Consider the following 18,064-nt stretch of genomic DNA (forward strand, 5'->3'; position numbering starts at 1 on the left):
GTTCCGTGCAGCAAATATTCCTCTAGCACGAGTTCGGAGTTGTTCTAAATATATACAAATAAAATTGTATATAAAAAAGTGTTTAGATAGTTTAAATACAGCCGTCGCTGTACTCCACGAACTAACTCAGCATTCTGTAAATAGATGTGATGAATATGGCACGAAGTTTGCGACCTCTGTTTTGGCGCTCGGGTTTGATGTGTCCGGGTAAACAGGCAGGAGGAATAAAAGTGCACAGAGTTTACAGGAACCAGAACCAGAACCCTCAACACTCAGAACAGGCTTCACTTTATATCCATGTGAGTGTCACCTTATGTTTTCTTTATTTTAGTGTGCACGAATGTCATTTCCCATTCCTTGTTGCCCCGAAATTGATTGAACATTACTTATTTCTTGCATTATAATAATAATAATAATAATAATAATAATAATAATAATAATAATAATTAGTGCATAACTAAAGAAGCAAACTTCAGACAGCAAGCATGTAGAAGGTGCATTTACAGGAGAGACATGTCCAGGTGTTTTATTTTTTGCTTTTATTTATTTTGCATTTTCTGTAATATCTGATTAGTTTCCTCGCACCTCCAGGGTCGGGGGTTCGATTCCTGCCTCCGCCATGTGTGTGTGGAGTTTGCATGTTCTCCCCGTGCTTCAGGGGTTTCCTCCGGGTACTCCGGTTTCCTCCCCCAGTCCAAAGGCATACACTGTAGGCGGATTGGCATGTCTAAATTGTCTGAGAGTGTGTGTGTGTGTGTGTGATTGTACCCTGCAATCGGTTGGCACTCCGTCCAGGGTGTCCCCTGCCTTGTGCCCCGAGTCCCCTGGGATAGCCTCCAGGCTCTCTGCGACCCTGTGTAGGATAAGCGGTACGGAAGATGGATGGATGGATAGATGGATTTGATTCGTATCATGGTGCAAAATGAATGAACACATAATAACGTTACTGTATCCTTCCATAGCTCCTCATAGTCAAGTGATTTGGTCATAATACCCACAAAAATCACACAAAAACAACGATTTAAATTAAGTTAGATGAAATGATTAATTTTACACCGCAGTGCTGTTGAATTCTCTAATCTGATTGGTCAGAAGGTGTTGATTCGTTTTCTAGAACAGCATCTCTGACAGTAGTGCAGCTGCGCATCAAATCAAATGTATTACTGCTCTTGGTCTATGTTTCTATACAGCAGTAACACCTCATTCACAGGGACTTGTCTGACAGACACTCCAAATAAAGGTTTTCTCTAAGGAAACATGTATTTAACTGTTATGGAAGGAGTCTCCAGTGTCAAAAGCTGTAAGTTTTCTCACACAAAGTTGCCTTTTGACTTCTTCTCAACTTTACAGGGGGCTGGTGAGGGATTATTATGTAAGTGATAACAGGAACTAACTTATCTCATGGATGTTTAACATTTACTGTAACTATAAATAGATAAAAAGTACGAGGAGTCCTCCTGTAATTCGTCGTACCCCCCTGTTGTTGATTATTTTCCTGTGACAGCACGTCCCGAAGTTTATTCCTTACACGGATTGCTTCAAGAAAAACAAACCTGTTATAGGTCGCTGTATTCAGTTTGTCTGCCCTTCTTTCTTTCTTTCTTTCTTTCTTTCTTTCTCTCTCTCTCTCTCTCTCTCTCTCTCTGTTTGAAAAGTGGCCGTACTGCTTGAAGCGATGCTCTTACTGCAACTTTAACAAGTACATCCCTCGCTCGGTGGATAACGAGGTTATGACTGAGTGCCTTCAGCTGGAGACACAGACACTGCTGCAGCTCAGCCAAGTTTCTCAGTAAGTACTCACACACACACACACACACACACACGTCCTAAACACACCTCATACTGTTTGTCTTTACTCCTCTACACCTTTATACGTTCCTCTCGTTTCTGTCCTAGAGCAACCTGTTTAAAAACGCTAGAAAATGCATTCCTTCGTGCAAAAGAGAAACACATTTCAGTTTTCAGTAGTAACTGTAGTAGAAAATGTCCAAATCTGAGCACGTGAAGCATTTTTTTCGCCCCACGTGTAAATGTCCCTGTGCTGATTCGAGGCGTCGGATTGTTGCGTGTATTGTGTCACGTAGTTAAGTGTGTGTTCTGTATCAGGATCAGCTCGGTGTTTTTCGGGGGAGGAACTCCCAGCCTGGCCCGAGCCTCCACCGTAGCCGCTGTCCTAGAGACCGTCTCTGCACACGCACGTCTCTGCGAACAGGCCGAGGTGACGCTGGAGGTGAACCCCGCGCCCGCAGGAAGAACCGCACTCAGAGACTTTGTGTCTGCCGGAGTCAATCGCTTTTCTGTTGGGGTGCAGGTAACACACACTCTCTCTCTCTCTCACACACACACACACACACACACACAAGCATTTAAATCTCCCAAAAGCATTGAATGAAAACAGACATCTCTTTCTATATGGAATAATGAATCACTTAATGTGTCAGTTGCACAAACATGTTATTATGCAACAGAAAAAAAATCACCTCGACTCTTCTAGAAGAAACCTAGAGATGAAGGAGATGAAGGTTCAAAAGATATAAAGGTTACAAAGCGGTTCTAAAGGTTATATATATATATATACACACACACACACAAATATAAAAGTTATACAGATCTTAAGGTTCTAGAATTCCTAAAGACACTAATGTTTTTAAAAAAAACTTTCCAAAGGCTCTAAAGTTGTTAAGGTTTTAGAGGTTCTAAAGGCATTATAACGGCACCAAGATTCTATCTAAAAACGCTAAGGTTTTTATCAAGACGTTCTAGAGATTCGAAAGACACTACAGTTCTAGAGGCAGTAAAGCTCTAAAGGTTCTTAAGAGATTTCAAAGATGGTAAAGTTGTCCTAAAGACACGAAGGTTTCTAAAGACGAAGCGTTTGAAACATTAATAATAATAAAGTTCTGTGAATGTTCCAAAGATTAAAATTCTCTGAAGATGTTCAGGTTCTGAAGAGTTTCTAAAGACACTAAAGAGATTGCAGATATGCTAAGGTTTTAGAGGTTCTAAAGACTCTGGTTCTAAAAAAAAATGTATAGAGTTCTAAAGAGATTCTAAAGACACCAGAGTTGTGAAGTGGTTCTAAAGAGATTGCAAAGTTGCTAAGGTTTTAGAGGTTCTAAAGCCCGTCTAAAGACACTTTGGTTCTGAAAAGTTTAGAGTTCTAAGGAGGATTCCAAGGATGTTAAGGTTCTAGAGGTTCTAAGATGCTATGGTTCTAAAGACAGTAAATCTTTTAGAACATTAGCATTCTAAAGAGATTCTAAAGATGTCAGAGTTGTAAAGAGGTTCTAAAGATGTTGTAATGTTGCTAAGGTTCTAAAGAATATTCTAAAGGCATTGAGGTTCCAAAGATAGTAAAGTCCGGTAAATCTCTTAAAACGTTAAGGTTCTAAAAGTTGTTCTAAAGACACTAAAGAGGTTCTGAAGAGGTTTTAAAGCCTTTCTAAAGATGCTTCGGCTCTGAAACCAGAACCTCGTTAGTGAGCTTAGAGCCTCAAAATATTTCAACGCAAAGGGTTCCATTGTGTTTAGATATGCTTTTGTTCTCTGCACTAATACAGAGTTCCTCGTCCTGGTTTTTGTTTTCATGAGCACGACCTTATAAATATAAAACAAAAAAAAAACTGCAGAAAAGTCTTGAAAGGACCGGAATGTTTTTTAACACTAAAAGCACAAGAAAGCCACACACTCTGTGTGCGTCACTGAGTAGGTTCTCCTGGCCTGCACTGTATTTCTCCACAGTCACTGAACGAGGCCAGTCTGAGGGTTCTCGGGAGGGACCATGACCCACAGCAGGCTCTGCAGACGCTGGCGGAGGCTCGGACCCTCTGCCCCGGACGCGTGTCGGTCGACGTCATGTTCGGAATTCCAGGTCAGAGTGTTGCATCGTGGGAGAGCGAGCTGGAGGAGGTTCTGCGTGTGTGTGACGATCACGTGTCTCTGTACCAGCTGACCCTGGAGAGAGGAACTCACCTGTACAAGCAGGTACAGCAGGGAGAACTCAGCATGCCCGCTGATGATGTCACTGCCTCCATGTACAAATCCGCCCGGAACGTTCTGGAGCAGGCCGGGTTCCTGCAGTACGAGGTGTCCAACTTCGCCAAACATGTGAGTTCATAAAAGTCACGTGGTTTTAAATTGAGTCTGTGACTACACTGAGGTTAGAGAGATGTTTGTTTGTTTGTTTTTTAAAGAATGCTGTAAGCACACACAACCTGGGCTACTGGAGAGCACAGCCGTATATAGGAGTTGGACCCGGTAAGTTTTCACTCATTTTTTTTTTAGTGACGTTTATATTTATTAACTGACTGATTAGTAAATTCTCTACTAAATTCAGTGTGTACACGTAAACGAGAATCTGATCTGAAAATAAATCCGAGCCGTATAAAGATGACGGGTTTTGCTCCCTCCAGGGATCCAGGGTCGGCGAGTCTCCGCCTTCCTCCCGCCTCGTTTGTATGATCAGATTTGAGCTGAAATATCCCCCAGTTTGTTTTTAGGTTTAAATTAACCTGCAGGTCTAATTTAGGATTTATAAAACCTGAACTGATGTGATGTTCTTTTATACACGCAAGCCGAAAAACCTTTCTCGTGCTCAGACTGACATGTCCCGGCGAGGAACTTCTAGTCCTGCTGTTGTTTCATCAGTGACTGAAAGGGTGAATGATATTCTCGATCAAATACACAAAGAAAGCAATAAAGAAAGAAGCAAGCAGAATGAAAGACAGACAGACATGCAGAAGAAAAAGAAGAAAACAAAACAAAAAAAAGAAAAGACAGGAAGACAAAGAAAGAAAGAGATGAACAGACAAGAAAAGACTAACAGAGAGGAAAGGACAGAGAGAGACATGGAGACAGACAGAGATAGAGATTTTAGGGGTTAGTTATGTGCACAGACACACAGACAGACTGACTGAGATTGACAAACAGATAGAGAGACTGGCAGACAGACTGACAGAGAGAGACAGACAGACAGAGATATATAGAGACAGACAGACAGAGATAAACAGATAGAGAGTCAGAGATATACAGACAGATAAACAGATAGAGAGTCAGAGACAGACAGATACACAGACAGAAATAGAGAGACAGACACACAGGCAGACATAGGCAGACAGATATACAGACAGACAGAGATAAACAGATAGACAGACAGACAGAGATAAACAGATAGACACACAGACAGAAATAGAGAGATAGACAGAGACAGACAGACAAAGATGGGCAGATAGACAGAGATAGACAAACAGATAGACAGATACACAGATAGGCAGACAGACAGAGATAGACAGATACACAGACAGAGATAGACAGATACACAGACAGAGATAGACAGATACACAGACAGGCAGGCAGACAGACAGAGATAGACAGATACACAGACAGAGATAGACAGATACACAGACAGGCAGACAGACAGAGATAGACAGATACACAGACAGACAGATAGGCAGAGATAGACAGATACACAAACAGACAGACAGAGAGATAGACAGATACACAGATAGACAGATACACAGACAGACAGTTTAGATCTATCTCAAGTGATGACTTCTGATAACTCTGTGATGATACATTTGACCAATCAGAGGTCCGTATTCTTTCTAGTTTCACTCATGTGTCCCTGTTTGTTAAACGTAGTACCTGACAAGAAGAGTAACCAAATTCAGTATGACAAAATGCGTGGTCATGGATTTGTTGCTTTGCTGTACACTACTGGTGGAAACACACCTAATGGGAGGATAACTGGTTCTGTTCTCTGAGTGAAAATTAGGACCCCACTTCCTCCCCTAATCCACCCCAGGGCTGATTAATATCCAGTCATGAGGGTTTGTAAGACCAGTGGGCAGTTAGTGCTCTCCTCCAAGTGTGTTCAGCTGCGCTATGACTTTGCATGCGTTGCTATTGTGTGGCGTGGGACGAGCTTGTGGGTGGGAATACGGCTGTAACTAAACCGGGAGGAAAAAACACTGGAGTTTAGTTTGGACTTGATGTAATCATTTGTGTGTCAGGAGCTCACGGGCGGTTCGTTCCCCGAGCGCTGGGCTTGGTTCATCGTGAGGCGCGCACTCAGACGTTGGAGCCAGACGTTTGGGTGAGAGAAGTTCAGCAGCACGGACACGCGACACGCAGACGCGTACAGCTCAGCCAGCTCGGCCTGTGAGCTTCGTTCACTCGTAACTCGTCAAGTACAGACTGATCCCGCCGCACGTGCAGGAAATGAACCTGTGCTGTTTTGTGCTTGCAGGCTGCAGGAGGTGGTGGTCATGGGACTCCGAATGACCGAAGGAATTTCCCACCAGGTATGACAATATTTCTTCTCATCGTAATCTGAAATTACATTCTACCCCATATAAACAGCTTTAAATTATAAACTGTCTTAAATCTAAAAAATTTTTCAATGTGGTGTTTTAATGTGTTCCTCTTTCTTTCTTTCTGCTGCCTCAAACATCCATAATATAGGAGCGTCTCTCAGGTGCTTCGCCAAATTCCAGGTGTTTCCTCGCTTTGTTTGAAATGAACGATAGCATCGGTCGCACACCGGGAACCGATACTAGCTTTCCTCTCTTTTCCGCTCAACGAGTCGGGGCGGAGCTAAACTTGTTAAGCGAATCTTCTGTAGTTTTTCCCATGTGCTTGTAGGCGTTCTTCATCTACTTCACCGTTTGTGGACCGGTTAAAATACTTGCTCGTATTTGCTGCCCCCTTCAGGTCCGGAAGAATTGCGACCACGGTTCCTCCATTAGAATTGGTTCCAACGATACAGCAGAAAAACAAGTACCGTCACGTTTTAACAATGTTGGTACCGACCTGGTACCGAAGTATCGGTTCTCGTCCTTTAGCATTTGGTTGTATGTCGTTAGTGACTCTCGATATCCTTAACACGAGCGAGTGAAAGTGTCGCTATTTGCTGGAACCTGGCTTAATGTAGTGTAAGAATCTGGCACATCTGGAGCGCTCTGTTTTATTGCTGCATTAACAGCTTGCAAATCTTGTACAAATCAAGTGGATATGCATTCTCGTGCACAGACAGAAAAGGTTTAAAATGTGTGCCAAATCTCTAGACATTCAATTAATCATGTAACCTGTAGGTTCAATAGAGCAAACCTTAAGAATGTAAAAGAGTTTACCTTTGAGGGCGAGTCCACATACAGCAATTTGGTAGGACTCACAGTTTTCTCTTCCCTTCTTTTTTTTTTTTTTTAAATTATTATTATTATTTTTTATCTCAGTAGAATTTACTTGTGCGTTAAATTTGCCAAATATATCATGTACCACTGATATGATGGAATGAGTCAATGGGGCATGCCACTTGATGATAACCCGCCGCAAAAATACTGCACCTCTTGCACTTCTTAATAAGTACTCTGTTTACTTATTCATTGCTTGAACCGGACTCTTTCCGTTAGCAAATATTTTTACCGTTATTATCTCTCTCTCTCTCTCTCTCTCTCTCTCTCTCTCTCTATATATATATATATATATATGTGTGTGTGTGTGTGTGTACATTATCAGAGAGTACTGAGAGTTCTCTCTGAGTACTGGGAACTCAGAGAGTTCTTTGCCATGAGGTGCCATGTTGAACCTCCAGTGACCAGTATGAGGGAGTGTGAGAGCGATGACACCAAATTTAACACACCTGCTCCCCATTCACACCTGAGACCTTGTAACACTAACAAGTCACGTGACACCGGGGAGGGAAAATGGCTAATTGGGCCCAATTTTAAATTTTCACTTAGGGGTGTACTCACTTTTGTTACCAGCGGTTTAGACATTAATGGCTGTGTGTTGAGTTATTTTGAGGGGACGGCAAATTTACACTGTTACACAAGCTGTACTCTCACTACTTTACATTGTAGCAAAGTGTCATTTCTTCAGTGTCGTCACATGAAAAGATATCATCAAATATTTACAAAAATGTGAAGTGTGTACTCACTTTTGTGAGATACTGTATATACCCGTCGGTATATATCTTAGTTTTGAAGCTGAGATCTAAGAAACACCAATATCTCTGCCGCCGCAGAGGCGAAGTTCCTGGAACTTCTTATAAGAAATCGCTCCATGCAATACTTCTCTCAATGTAATCCACGCATTTTTTTATATCATTGACCCCCTTCCATACAAACAGGAAAACACTGTGACTTCATAAAATTCTAATTCTAAATCATTGACTCCCTTCCATAGAGACAGCAATACACTATGACGTCATAAAATTCTAATTTTAAATTCTTGATGATTCCTACCAGTCAGTGGTAAGGCTTCATCGGTCTTTCGGCCTTTGTGTCAGCACAGACCTCAGGGTGAAACTTTTCCACGAGCGTCCTCCGGTTTGCTTGTTGTCCAGAAAAGCTGAAAAGACTCGCGCAGCCCAGCCAGGAGACGCCAAATTGTCGTGGAAATTAGACAACGCTCGCAGACTCGTTCTCTAAAGGTAAAAAGGTTTATTACAGAAAGACGGTTAATACAGGATAGAATAAAGCAGGAGAGAATAACGAGTGCTCTGAAGTGCTTGTGCTGAACCACTACTATATATATATGAAACGCAGAGCATGACATTATTCTGTGTACCGATAAGAAGCAGTTCAAACAGGCTTTGTTTTAGGATCTCGGAAGATGTGCAGACGAATATGTTTGTGTCTCTGTAAGCAGATCTACATTCTGTACTGATCTCAGTGACGTGACATGACATGGCCTTCTTAGGCGTTATCCTCACATGAACATGAACAAACTTATTACAAAGTGACAATGAGTCATTTCCCTCACGATACATAATGTATATAGAGTTTGCGCTTATGTCTATACATATTTATACATCCTGTGTATATACTCTTTATATATCCCTGTATTGTTCTCCTTGCTATCTCTTTTATCTCTTCTTTTTCGCTGCTGCTGTGACACACTAATTTCTCGATCTGGGGATTAATAAAGTTTTTTGAGGGATTAATAAAGTGGTGTTACTGACACCACTTTGAGGTGATGTCTGTAACACCACCACTGTGTCGCTGATTATTTTCCTATGACAGCACACTTAACCAAAGCGTGTTCAGCTCAACTAGTTTAACACGCAGGCACCGAGGCTCGATGTTTTTGTTGTGACCTGAATGCGTTGTGATGGACGTGTTTGTGGAATCTAACCCTTGTGTTAACGCGTTGGTTTTGGTGGAATAGCACTGGGCAGCGTTCAGCCCTGAAGCGAACCTACACCAGGTTCTCGGTGCGTCATCTGACGTTCAGGAACTTCACCAGAGAGGCGTCCTCATCCTCGATGACAGGTGAATGTAACTTCACTATTAAATATAGTAATCATGTAGCAGTGTAGTATCTTACAGCTGTGTTCCTCACGTATCAAAAACCTAAAGACAGATCAGATCCGGGCAAAGTGTCCGACAAATCTCAGGTGCTCCAGAAGTTCCTGTGAGGGTTTAAAGGAGCCGTTTGTAACGTTGGAAGTGATTTCAAGTCCTACGGAATGACAAATTACAGTTCCTTTAACGAAACACCGAATACAGAAGATCTGGTGTGTTTCTGTGCGTGTTTTGCTCTGAGTCTCGGTTTGTGTCTGCAGGGGACTGCGCTGTTCCTGGGAGGGTTTAGCGTTATTGGATTGTATTTTGCCTGTTTTGCTGCTGGAGTTGGACACGTTCTTCCACACACACAGACCTGCAGATGGACAGACAGAGAGGTGAGAGTGGAGGAAGTCTGTACAGCCGGACTACCTGAAAGAAGCTACCAGATTTCTCCTCCTTCACATTTTTTTGGAGTTGATTTTCTGGCGTAACACTGGAACGAAGACGCTTTACATCAAGGCTGTTCGTGCCGGACTGAAAGGGATAGCATAAATATGGCGGGTTTTCGTCGTTTTCCCGATTATGTCATTATTCAACTGTAGTTGGTTACTTTAAAGGGGTCATGACATGATTTTTAATGTTTTCCTCTGTTGGAGTGTCATGTATCTATCTTTTTGTGCATGTTGAAGCTCTGCAAAGTCCCCAAAACTCATATTGTCCCCCAAAGGGATTTATCCTATCTAACAGAGAACACTGCTCCAGACCATCGTGCCTGTGAATCTTTTCAGAGTATTATTCCTGGACAGGCTTATGGCTGGGTGATCTGATGATATGATGGTTAAATTGCGATTTGTTAACGTCGTGATACACTTTTGAGTGTACTAGGCATATTTAAGCGTCAGTTCTTCCACTGTATATGAAAATAATCGACGACGACACGTACCGAAGTGTTTTATTCCTCTTGTACCACAGGAATCTGCTATTTACAGAACAACGCGTCGTACCGTTTATCCGGTTATGGTTACCTTTAATGCTGAGGAATGTCCGGGAAACAGACACGATAAACACTAGCCTTCTCTCAACCCAAACCCAGAATTCAACAAGGGCTAGTTAATTAGGTTTCTGGAGTTTGTCCTTCCTTGAGGTATCATTTCTTATTTTAATACAACCTGAGATAACGTAGACGTCTGCAAGTTTGAGTCTCTCTTCTGCACCAGGAAGCTCATTATATTACTGCTCATGAAATTGTCCTGACCTGCGTATTGTGATCATCACCCACAGTTACAGCTGTGTCCACATCTGCATCTTTTCAATTCAGACCAGCGTGAATGAACGAAGCAGACCGGGTGTGTTTCTACGTAGCCGTTCGTTCTCCTTCCAATCATATCGAGCGATTTTTAGGAGCGAACAGGTTTGTGCTTGTCCTTTTTCGCACTTGTATTCCTGACACACACAAAGACAAATCATCCCTTTAAAAGCCTCACCCTTCTGTCAGGATGGACCACACACACACACACAAACCTGTGGCTCTGTCCTTAACATGTGTGTCTTTCACTGTGTGTGTGTGTGTGTGAGCTCTAATACAAAGACCACCTGGAGAATGAATGTGCTTCAAATACAGTGATGAAAATTCGACTGAGGAGCCTTTAGAGCAAAATCCGGGTGAATTTCTGTGCACCTGTAAAAGATGATAGATGTCTTTGACACATCAAATCATTCCTTTACAATACGCGGTGTAGATCCATATGTTTGTTCGTTTTTGCTGTTGTTTACTCCTTAGATCGTCAAAAATATTGTATATAATTTTACAACTCTGCACAGATTTGGTTGTTTTACTATTTATACCTTTTTTTTTTTTTTTTTTTTACTTGGGATAATAAAGGAACATCTGTGAATCCTAACTCTTATTAAATCTTTTCATCATTTCAAAGTGTACAAACTTTTGCACATAAGCGGAGGAGGGGAGGAGGAGGTTGGGGGGGGACCTTAAATAAATGTGTAAAGCCACATGAGGGCACCAAAGTTAGAAAGTTTTCAGACAGCCCATGCTGAGCTCAGCTGAATCTCATCTTCGGATTCATTTTCTCCCACCATCAATCACACGCCATCAACTTCCTGTTGTTCTCACACGCACACAGAGTTCGTACTAGATATTTGGCATCGTTGATACTCCTCCCCCCCTCCCCCCCCCCAAAAAACATATCGTAAGGACACAGATTCTGCTCGTTTGGCCTTACTGCGAATGAACTCATGCATTTTGATGTCAGCATTGTGCAGCACTTCTTTGCTTTGCTCCACCTCTTTGTCTACACAAACCCCCCTCCCCTCCCCTCCCCTCCCCCACATCTGTCTGCAAGCCTCGCTCCAGTGACGTCACCCTGCTTTTGTTGGGAAACAATGAAATTAGAGTCTGTTTTCAGGAAGAAGGAAAAAATAATAAAGTGTGTGTGTGTGTGTGTGTGTGTGTGTGTGTTTGGGGAGGGGGGAGAGGGGGGTGCTCGTAGTGAGTGAGGCCGTGTGAAATTCCCCGAAAAAAAAAAAAGGAACAACGTGTGTCCCAGTGCAGGAATCCGAGGAAAGGAAAAAGAGGACGGAATGACGTCATGGACATTAAAAATGCATGTTCCTGCCCGAGTGCAGAGTTAAAAGCCAGTCGTAATACCAACAGGATCCGTCAGCTCGAGTCAAGGTGACACGCCCAGGGGTTTATGGAAAAGAAAAAAAAAAGTACACCCTGTTATTATTCATGTGACACATCTGACTGCTTCCAAACGTGTCATCAGAGGGAAAATGGTTGGCCTGGTGGGTTCCTCGAATCGTTTCAGGTCATCGAATTGGTTCACAAGATGATATGACACGAGTTAAAGTAGGAATCAAAAGCTGCCTGTAGCGTGTGTGATATATAGAGGATGTGAGTAATAATAATAAGAAGAAGATTTAGACCATACAGGTTCTTTAAAAAAAAAAGACAAAACAGCAGTTTCAGGCTTGTGTCTTGATCACATATGTGTCTCATAATCGTAGGGAGGGAAAATAGTCACAGTCACAGTGAGAAATCACAATTACAACTGAATGTACACAACCTCAAAGCTTCAGGAGCCTGTTGTTCAGTCAGATAAGAGCTCACCTTTCCTGCTCGCTCGTCCTCGACATTCCAGTTTTCACACATTCCGGTCCACGTCCTCATTCAGCTAAATGTTTACACCAGAGGAAAAAACAATGAAAGACAAACCCGTTTACATACAGCAAGTTGCTTCGTTCCAGAAAAAGTGTACGGTCGTGTGGTTAATCAGCTCGTTCATGAAAAGAAATTAATCACAAAATGAAGTCATTAGGAATCCCCTTGCAATTCAATGTTTCGTTATAATAAATGATTTCGTATGCCATGGATATCCTTGGGTCATTCCATATTAAAATTCAAGCACATTCAAGTTCGTATATAATGTCACTGTAAAAATCCCAGGAAAGAAAAAAAAAAAGGCTCGTCAATTTGAACTTCTTCTAATCTAATTCTGCTAGTCTAAATCCATTTTTATTTGCCTTTAATTCTAAAAGCACTTTAGGAAATGATATGTTTTTATAGATGATGTGAAACAGAATCTCTAAAGATGAGGCTGTAATTTTTGCACATACTGGTCACAAATTACACACCGCAGGCGTGAACAGTTTTTGGCATGGTCCTGTGCAGCTGCACATTCACATGCAAACTGTGTGTGAGAGAGAGAGAGCGAGCTGGAGCTCTGAACAGCTACTGCCTGTATCGGACAGGACCGGTGGCACTGTAGTAGCGTTGCCAGATTGGCTGTTTTGTCTCATTTTCACAACTTCAGTTGGTTTCACAGAGCATACTACTGCTACTGCTACTACTACTACTAATACTACCACTACTACTAATACTACTACTAATATTACTACTACTGCTACTACTACTACTATATTACCACTACTACTGCTACTAATACTACTACTAATACTACCACTACTACTATTACCACTACCACTACTACTATTACCACTACTACTACTAATACTACTACTAATTTTACTACTACTACTACTAATACTACTACTAATATTACCACTACTACTACGAATACTACCACTAATATTACCACTACTACTACTACTACTACTATTACTACTACTAATATTACCACTACTACCACTACTACTACTACTACCACTACTACTAATATTACCACTACTACTACTACTACTATTACCACTACTACTATTATTACTACTACTAATATTACCACTACTACTACTACTACCACTACTACTAATATTACCACTACTACTACTACTACTACTATTACTACTACTACTACTAATACTACTACTAATTTTACCACTACTACTACTACTCATCATCACCATCATCATCATCATAATGGCGAGTCCATACAAGATTTTGTGGAGTTTTTCGTGATTGTTGTGGCCAAAAATGTTTGATTTTGCTTCAGGTTAAAAAAAAAAAAAAAAAAGTGATGTAATTCACAGATTTTTTTGTGCTTTTTTGCGGAAAACTACTTGAATTGTCGAAATTGTTTGTTGGTAAACGAGACCTTTTAGCTGTACTCATGTTCGATGCACGTGAATCAAAGAGGGCTTTGGCTGAATGCGCGTCGTGACGACGTCACATCACGCGTCTTGGTGCAAACCTGTGGAAAATCTGCTGTAATTTTGAAAAAAATCGCAAACGCCTCTGAATACTCTGGAATCTCCTTGATTTTGCGTTCACTTCTGCGATCGCAAAATCGCTAAATCCCGGAAGGACCGAATGGCTCATGGCTCCAGGGTCCCCGGTTCAATCCTGAGCTCGGTTTACTCTCTGTCCTGAGTTTCGCACGTTTTCCATACGTTCATGTCGGTTTCCTCCTACTTGAAAAACATTCCAGTAGGCGTACTGGATATGCTCCATGACCTGAGTTGTATGAATGAGTGAATGAGTGTGCTGCGACGGACTGGCGTCCGATCTGTCCGACCCGGTGTTCACGGGACCGACCCCGAATCCACCGGGACTCCGACAAGGAAAAGGCGGAAGGTACAGAAGACCAACGAATGAACAAATGAATGCGATGAACAAGAAGAAGGAGGAGAAGATTCTGCAAACGACTGGTGTTCCATCCATGGTGTATTCTCACCTCTGTCCAGGATAAAACGTTTAATGGAGATAAATCGTAAACTGAAAGAAAGAAAGAAAGAAAGACCTTCCAAAGCCTTTTACATAAATGGTGGACATGTAGTAGGACATGTGTGACTGAATGATTGTTAAGGAATCTGGCAACCCTGTTCAGTTGTTCAGTTTTGTGTTTGTGTGTGTGTGTGTGTGTGTGTGTGTGTGTGTGTGTGTGGTGTGTAAGGGGTTAATGGCTGACTCTGCACCCCTCCCTCTCTCCCTCCCTCCCTCCTTATTACCCCACACCCTCACTTCACTTTCTCCTGCTTTTCCAGGCTGTAGGTCTCTAGGTGTTTAGGTTAGTCAGGGTTTTTTTTTTCTTTTCTTCACTTCACACCTCAGAGAAATCACAGCACATACTGAAACTGGAAACCCGCCGAGTCCTCATTGTATCCAGTGTGTGTGTGTGTGTGTGTGTGTGTGTGTGTGTTGCGGAATAACAGCGCAGGAGATGTGGAAAGGCTGCGCACTTACGCACAGGATCCTGAAGTTGGGACGGATGTGACGAGTCATAATGAGAGGAGGTGAGAGGGGGAAACCAAACCAAACCAAACCAAACAAAACGGGAAATATGCAAAGTTACATTTGTTTCATCTTCTCCCCGGGAAGAATAAAGTCGGTTAGCTTAGCTTAGCTGAGTCACTGGGGCTCTTCTGACGCAGTGCTGGCTTACAGCAAGGGTTTGGGAGTGAACTGAGGTTCGGGGTTTGAATTGGAGCTCAAAACAAACCAGAAGCTTGGAGGAAGCGAAAGGAATGCCGGGTAAGATGTCGACTTTCATCAGGTGCCATTTGCAATTGTACAGACTTGGGTGCTACAATAATAGCAATAATAATAACAAAAGCAGAATGCAAGTTCAGAGAATACAAATCAAACGTTTAAGTGCGTGTGTGTGTGTGTGTGAGTGTGTGTGAGTGATAATGATAGACAGTAGGGGTGGGCTGTGAGTGTTACCTTCACCTAACTCATCACTGTTGTTTTTGAGCTAAAAATGATTTTGTTTGCTGTTCCATAGCTTCACTCCCCCCCCCCCCCCCAACTATTCACTAGTGTCACTAGTGTGAATCACTAGTGTTCTGGTCTCCAATATGATACGATCGCACATTTAAAAGAAAGAAAGAAAGAAAAAACAGTTTTGGAATATTCTCGTTTTAATTTTAGTCTTTTTTTTTTTTAATGAGTCATGATGTACTAGTCTTGTGTCTGTCCAATTAAAACGCTCTCCAGAATGTAGTGTCCCCGCCCCCTTCCAGGCTGTGTTTTGCTCTAAAGCGTCTTAATAGCAGTGAACATGTTTGTCCATGCGTTACTACTTTTCCGTACGTCATTCCCTTTTCCAACAATCGCTCAGTGAAGGAGAAATCGTTGGAGTTTATTCTTATCTTCATGCACAGTTGCGGCTTCTCTACGAGTAAGAGTAATATCCTCTTTTTCTACAACTTGGATGCACCAGAAGCTGTTTTATTTTCTCTCGTTAAAGATACATTGGGCAATTTGTAATAATAATCATTCTTTTTCTTCTATTTCTTCTTATTTACTAGTTAACAAAAAACTAGTTTGTTTGTTTGTTTGTTTGTTTTTAAGTATTGAGCATTTTAAATATTTCTCAGTATTGTTACTCGCAGTCACAAGTAGGTACCTGGATGTTAATTTTCTCCATACCTGATTATCGTGTAGACCTACTACTGGGTACGTCCATCAGGTGGAGTTTAGCAGACCGGCTTTGTGTTCTTTATCTTATCCCCGTTGTATATATAATCCTCTGTATGTAGGACTTTGAGTATGTTAAAGCTAACAAACTATAACGACGTTGTAAACCTTGCACACGTGTCTCTGGTGTAACCCCGACCCCCCCCCAAATTTGATCCAGTTTTGTGGATATCCGTAAAAAGAAAACGGCTTTGCACTAAGGTTAGGTTAAAAAGTGCACTCGACATGTTGATCGGCCCCCAAAGTGAACCTCGGTGCAAGAGGAACGTCCTGACGTCAAGGTCATGACTTTGCACTGTGAAACACTATCCGTTTCTTCATCGGCGTTCCCAACCCTCATCTAAACTAGGCCTATATGTGTCCACTTTCTCCAGAAAGGACTGTCATTTACTTTATATTCCCCTCGGTGATCGTTTCACACATATTTTGCACATATTTCAGCATGTAGCCAGGAGGACAATGTTTGATTATATTGTATTATATTTATATAGTATGCATACGTGTGTGTGCATTTAATAGCTGATGTCTTGGCTTATACATATTTAGATGTGTGTGACGCTAAACAAAATCCAACATGAGCTACGTTGGATTTTGTTTAGAGTCATGTACATCTAAATATGTATATAAACACGAACTATTACAAATAATCTACGTGGAATAATAAACTGTTTAGATAACTATGACAGAAACTCTGGCCAGGTCACTTTTAAAAAGGAATACTTTCGGTTTTCTTTACGGTGTGGATTCAACACTGAGGTTTCTGGAAATCAAAAATAGCATTCGTTTCTGCCGTAGAGAATTATTTTATTTTTAAAACCCGATCTACTGACCAGAAGCAATGTGATACCAATGTTAAACGGTGGTATATGCTCCTTAAGTCAGTCTGATTTATTTTTAAAAATTAGTATTTGGTCTGTAAATGTGATGTCATGCCATCTTGGGATTGGTGTGCCATTTGTCTTGACCCCTTGGGTAGGAATACTCTGAGACACTACAAGTATTCTACTATGAGAGTGTCTGTGGGTGTTTTTAATGAATCGCAGCATTTACATCTTTAACCATTTAACATCAAGGGTTCAGGGGCGACTTTCTAATAAACTGTAACTGCAGCACCTACTGTATCAGTCACATGATCACAACGCAGCCCTGATTCAGAGCCAGAGTTTCACAGAGGATGCGCTCTCTTATCGATCACGGAAAGATACTTCTCCTTCGTGCAGTCCGCTGAGACTGCTGTTATGATCTGCCAGTAAAGCTTATGTGTTCTACACCACATTCGTTCCATTAAGACAGAACTCATTTGTCAGGCTTAATCGGGAAGAAAACCGCCTGGAAGTTGAGCTGGAGTTTCAGTAAGCGTTTTATAACCACAGAACTGACCAGATCTTATGCTGCATTTGAGTGAAACTTGTAACTCCAGAATTTCAGCCCTCCAACTTGGAAAAAACTAAGAAAACTGGATTAGTTTAGCTAGATTAAGTTGTCTGAGATAACGGCACGCTCCCATTTTGCCTGGACGGGGCAGATATAGCAAAACTCAAAACGATGCCAATTGTAGCCATGTTAAACAGTTCGCAATTCGTTCGCGTGAACAATACGGAAGTCTGGAGAGAACAAAAGTAAAAGTGTCTTATTCGTGTTGACGTAATTTCTACTGAAACTGTAAGTCAGGACGGGACATATTGTAGCTCCTCCCCCTTTAAAAAAAATAGCCAATCACGTTTAGCATACCTCACAGCTCGGGATGAGCCGTACTTGACGGTTAGTGTAGTGGATTTTTATAATGTTGGGGGCGGGACATTTCAGATTCTAGAGCGCGTTTGATTGGAGAGAAAATCTGATGAGATGCTGAAGTGCAGGATGATGTCATTTGAACGCACGCACA

The 18,064-nt window shown here is 41.7% G+C and overlaps 2 protein-coding genes across 9 annotated transcripts in view; both read left to right on the plus strand.

Moving 5' to 3' along the window:
- On the plus strand, positions 1-12,421 carry rsad1 (radical S-adenosyl methionine domain containing 1). Its single transcript, XM_053612929.1, has 9 exons — positions 1-299; positions 1,656-1,789; positions 2,107-2,311; positions 3,742-4,107; positions 4,194-4,257; positions 6,012-6,159; positions 6,248-6,302; positions 9,169-9,272; positions 9,566-12,421. Exons 1-9 carry the CDS (start codon positions 150-152, stop codon positions 9,684-9,686), a joined length of 1,347 nt encoding a protein of 448 aa, XP_053468904.1. The 5' UTR covers positions 1-149; the 3' UTR covers positions 9,687-12,421.
- epn3a (epsin 3a) overlaps positions 8,301-18,064 on the plus strand; it is a 22,614-nt gene continuing 12,850 nt past the window's right edge. For 6 of the 8 annotated variants that reach the window (XM_053612920.1, XM_053612923.1, XM_053612924.1 and 3 more), the window contains exon 1: positions 14,665-15,231. The gene's annotated coding sequence lies outside the window, so the exon portion shown is untranslated. Of the gene's footprint in view, positions 8,432-14,664; positions 15,232-18,064 lie in introns of those variants that run through there. The other 2 variants (XM_053612922.1, XM_053612921.1) reach the window with 2 other exon arrangements.

The sequence above is a fragment of the Ictalurus furcatus genome, chromosome 24 (assembly GCF_023375685.1).
Source record: "Ictalurus furcatus strain D&B chromosome 24, Billie_1.0, whole genome shotgun sequence".
Classification (NCBI taxonomy): Eukaryota; Metazoa; Chordata; class Actinopteri; order Siluriformes; family Ictaluridae; genus Ictalurus; species Ictalurus furcatus.

Excerpts from the sequence above, each read along its gene's own strand:
- rsad1 (XM_053612929.1), top strand. The coding sequence starts at position 150 with ATGAATATGGCACGAAGTTTGCGACCTCTGTTTTGGCGCTCGGGTTTG. Across the intron at positions 300-1,655 it reads AGGCTTCACTTTATATCCAT|TGGCCGTACTGCTTGAAGCG; the intron begins GTGAGTGTCACC and ends CTGTTTGAAAAG. Across the intron at positions 2,312-3,741 it reads GCTTTTCTGTTGGGGTGCAG|TCACTGAACGAGGCCAGTCT; the intron begins GTAACACACACT and ends ATTTCTCCACAG.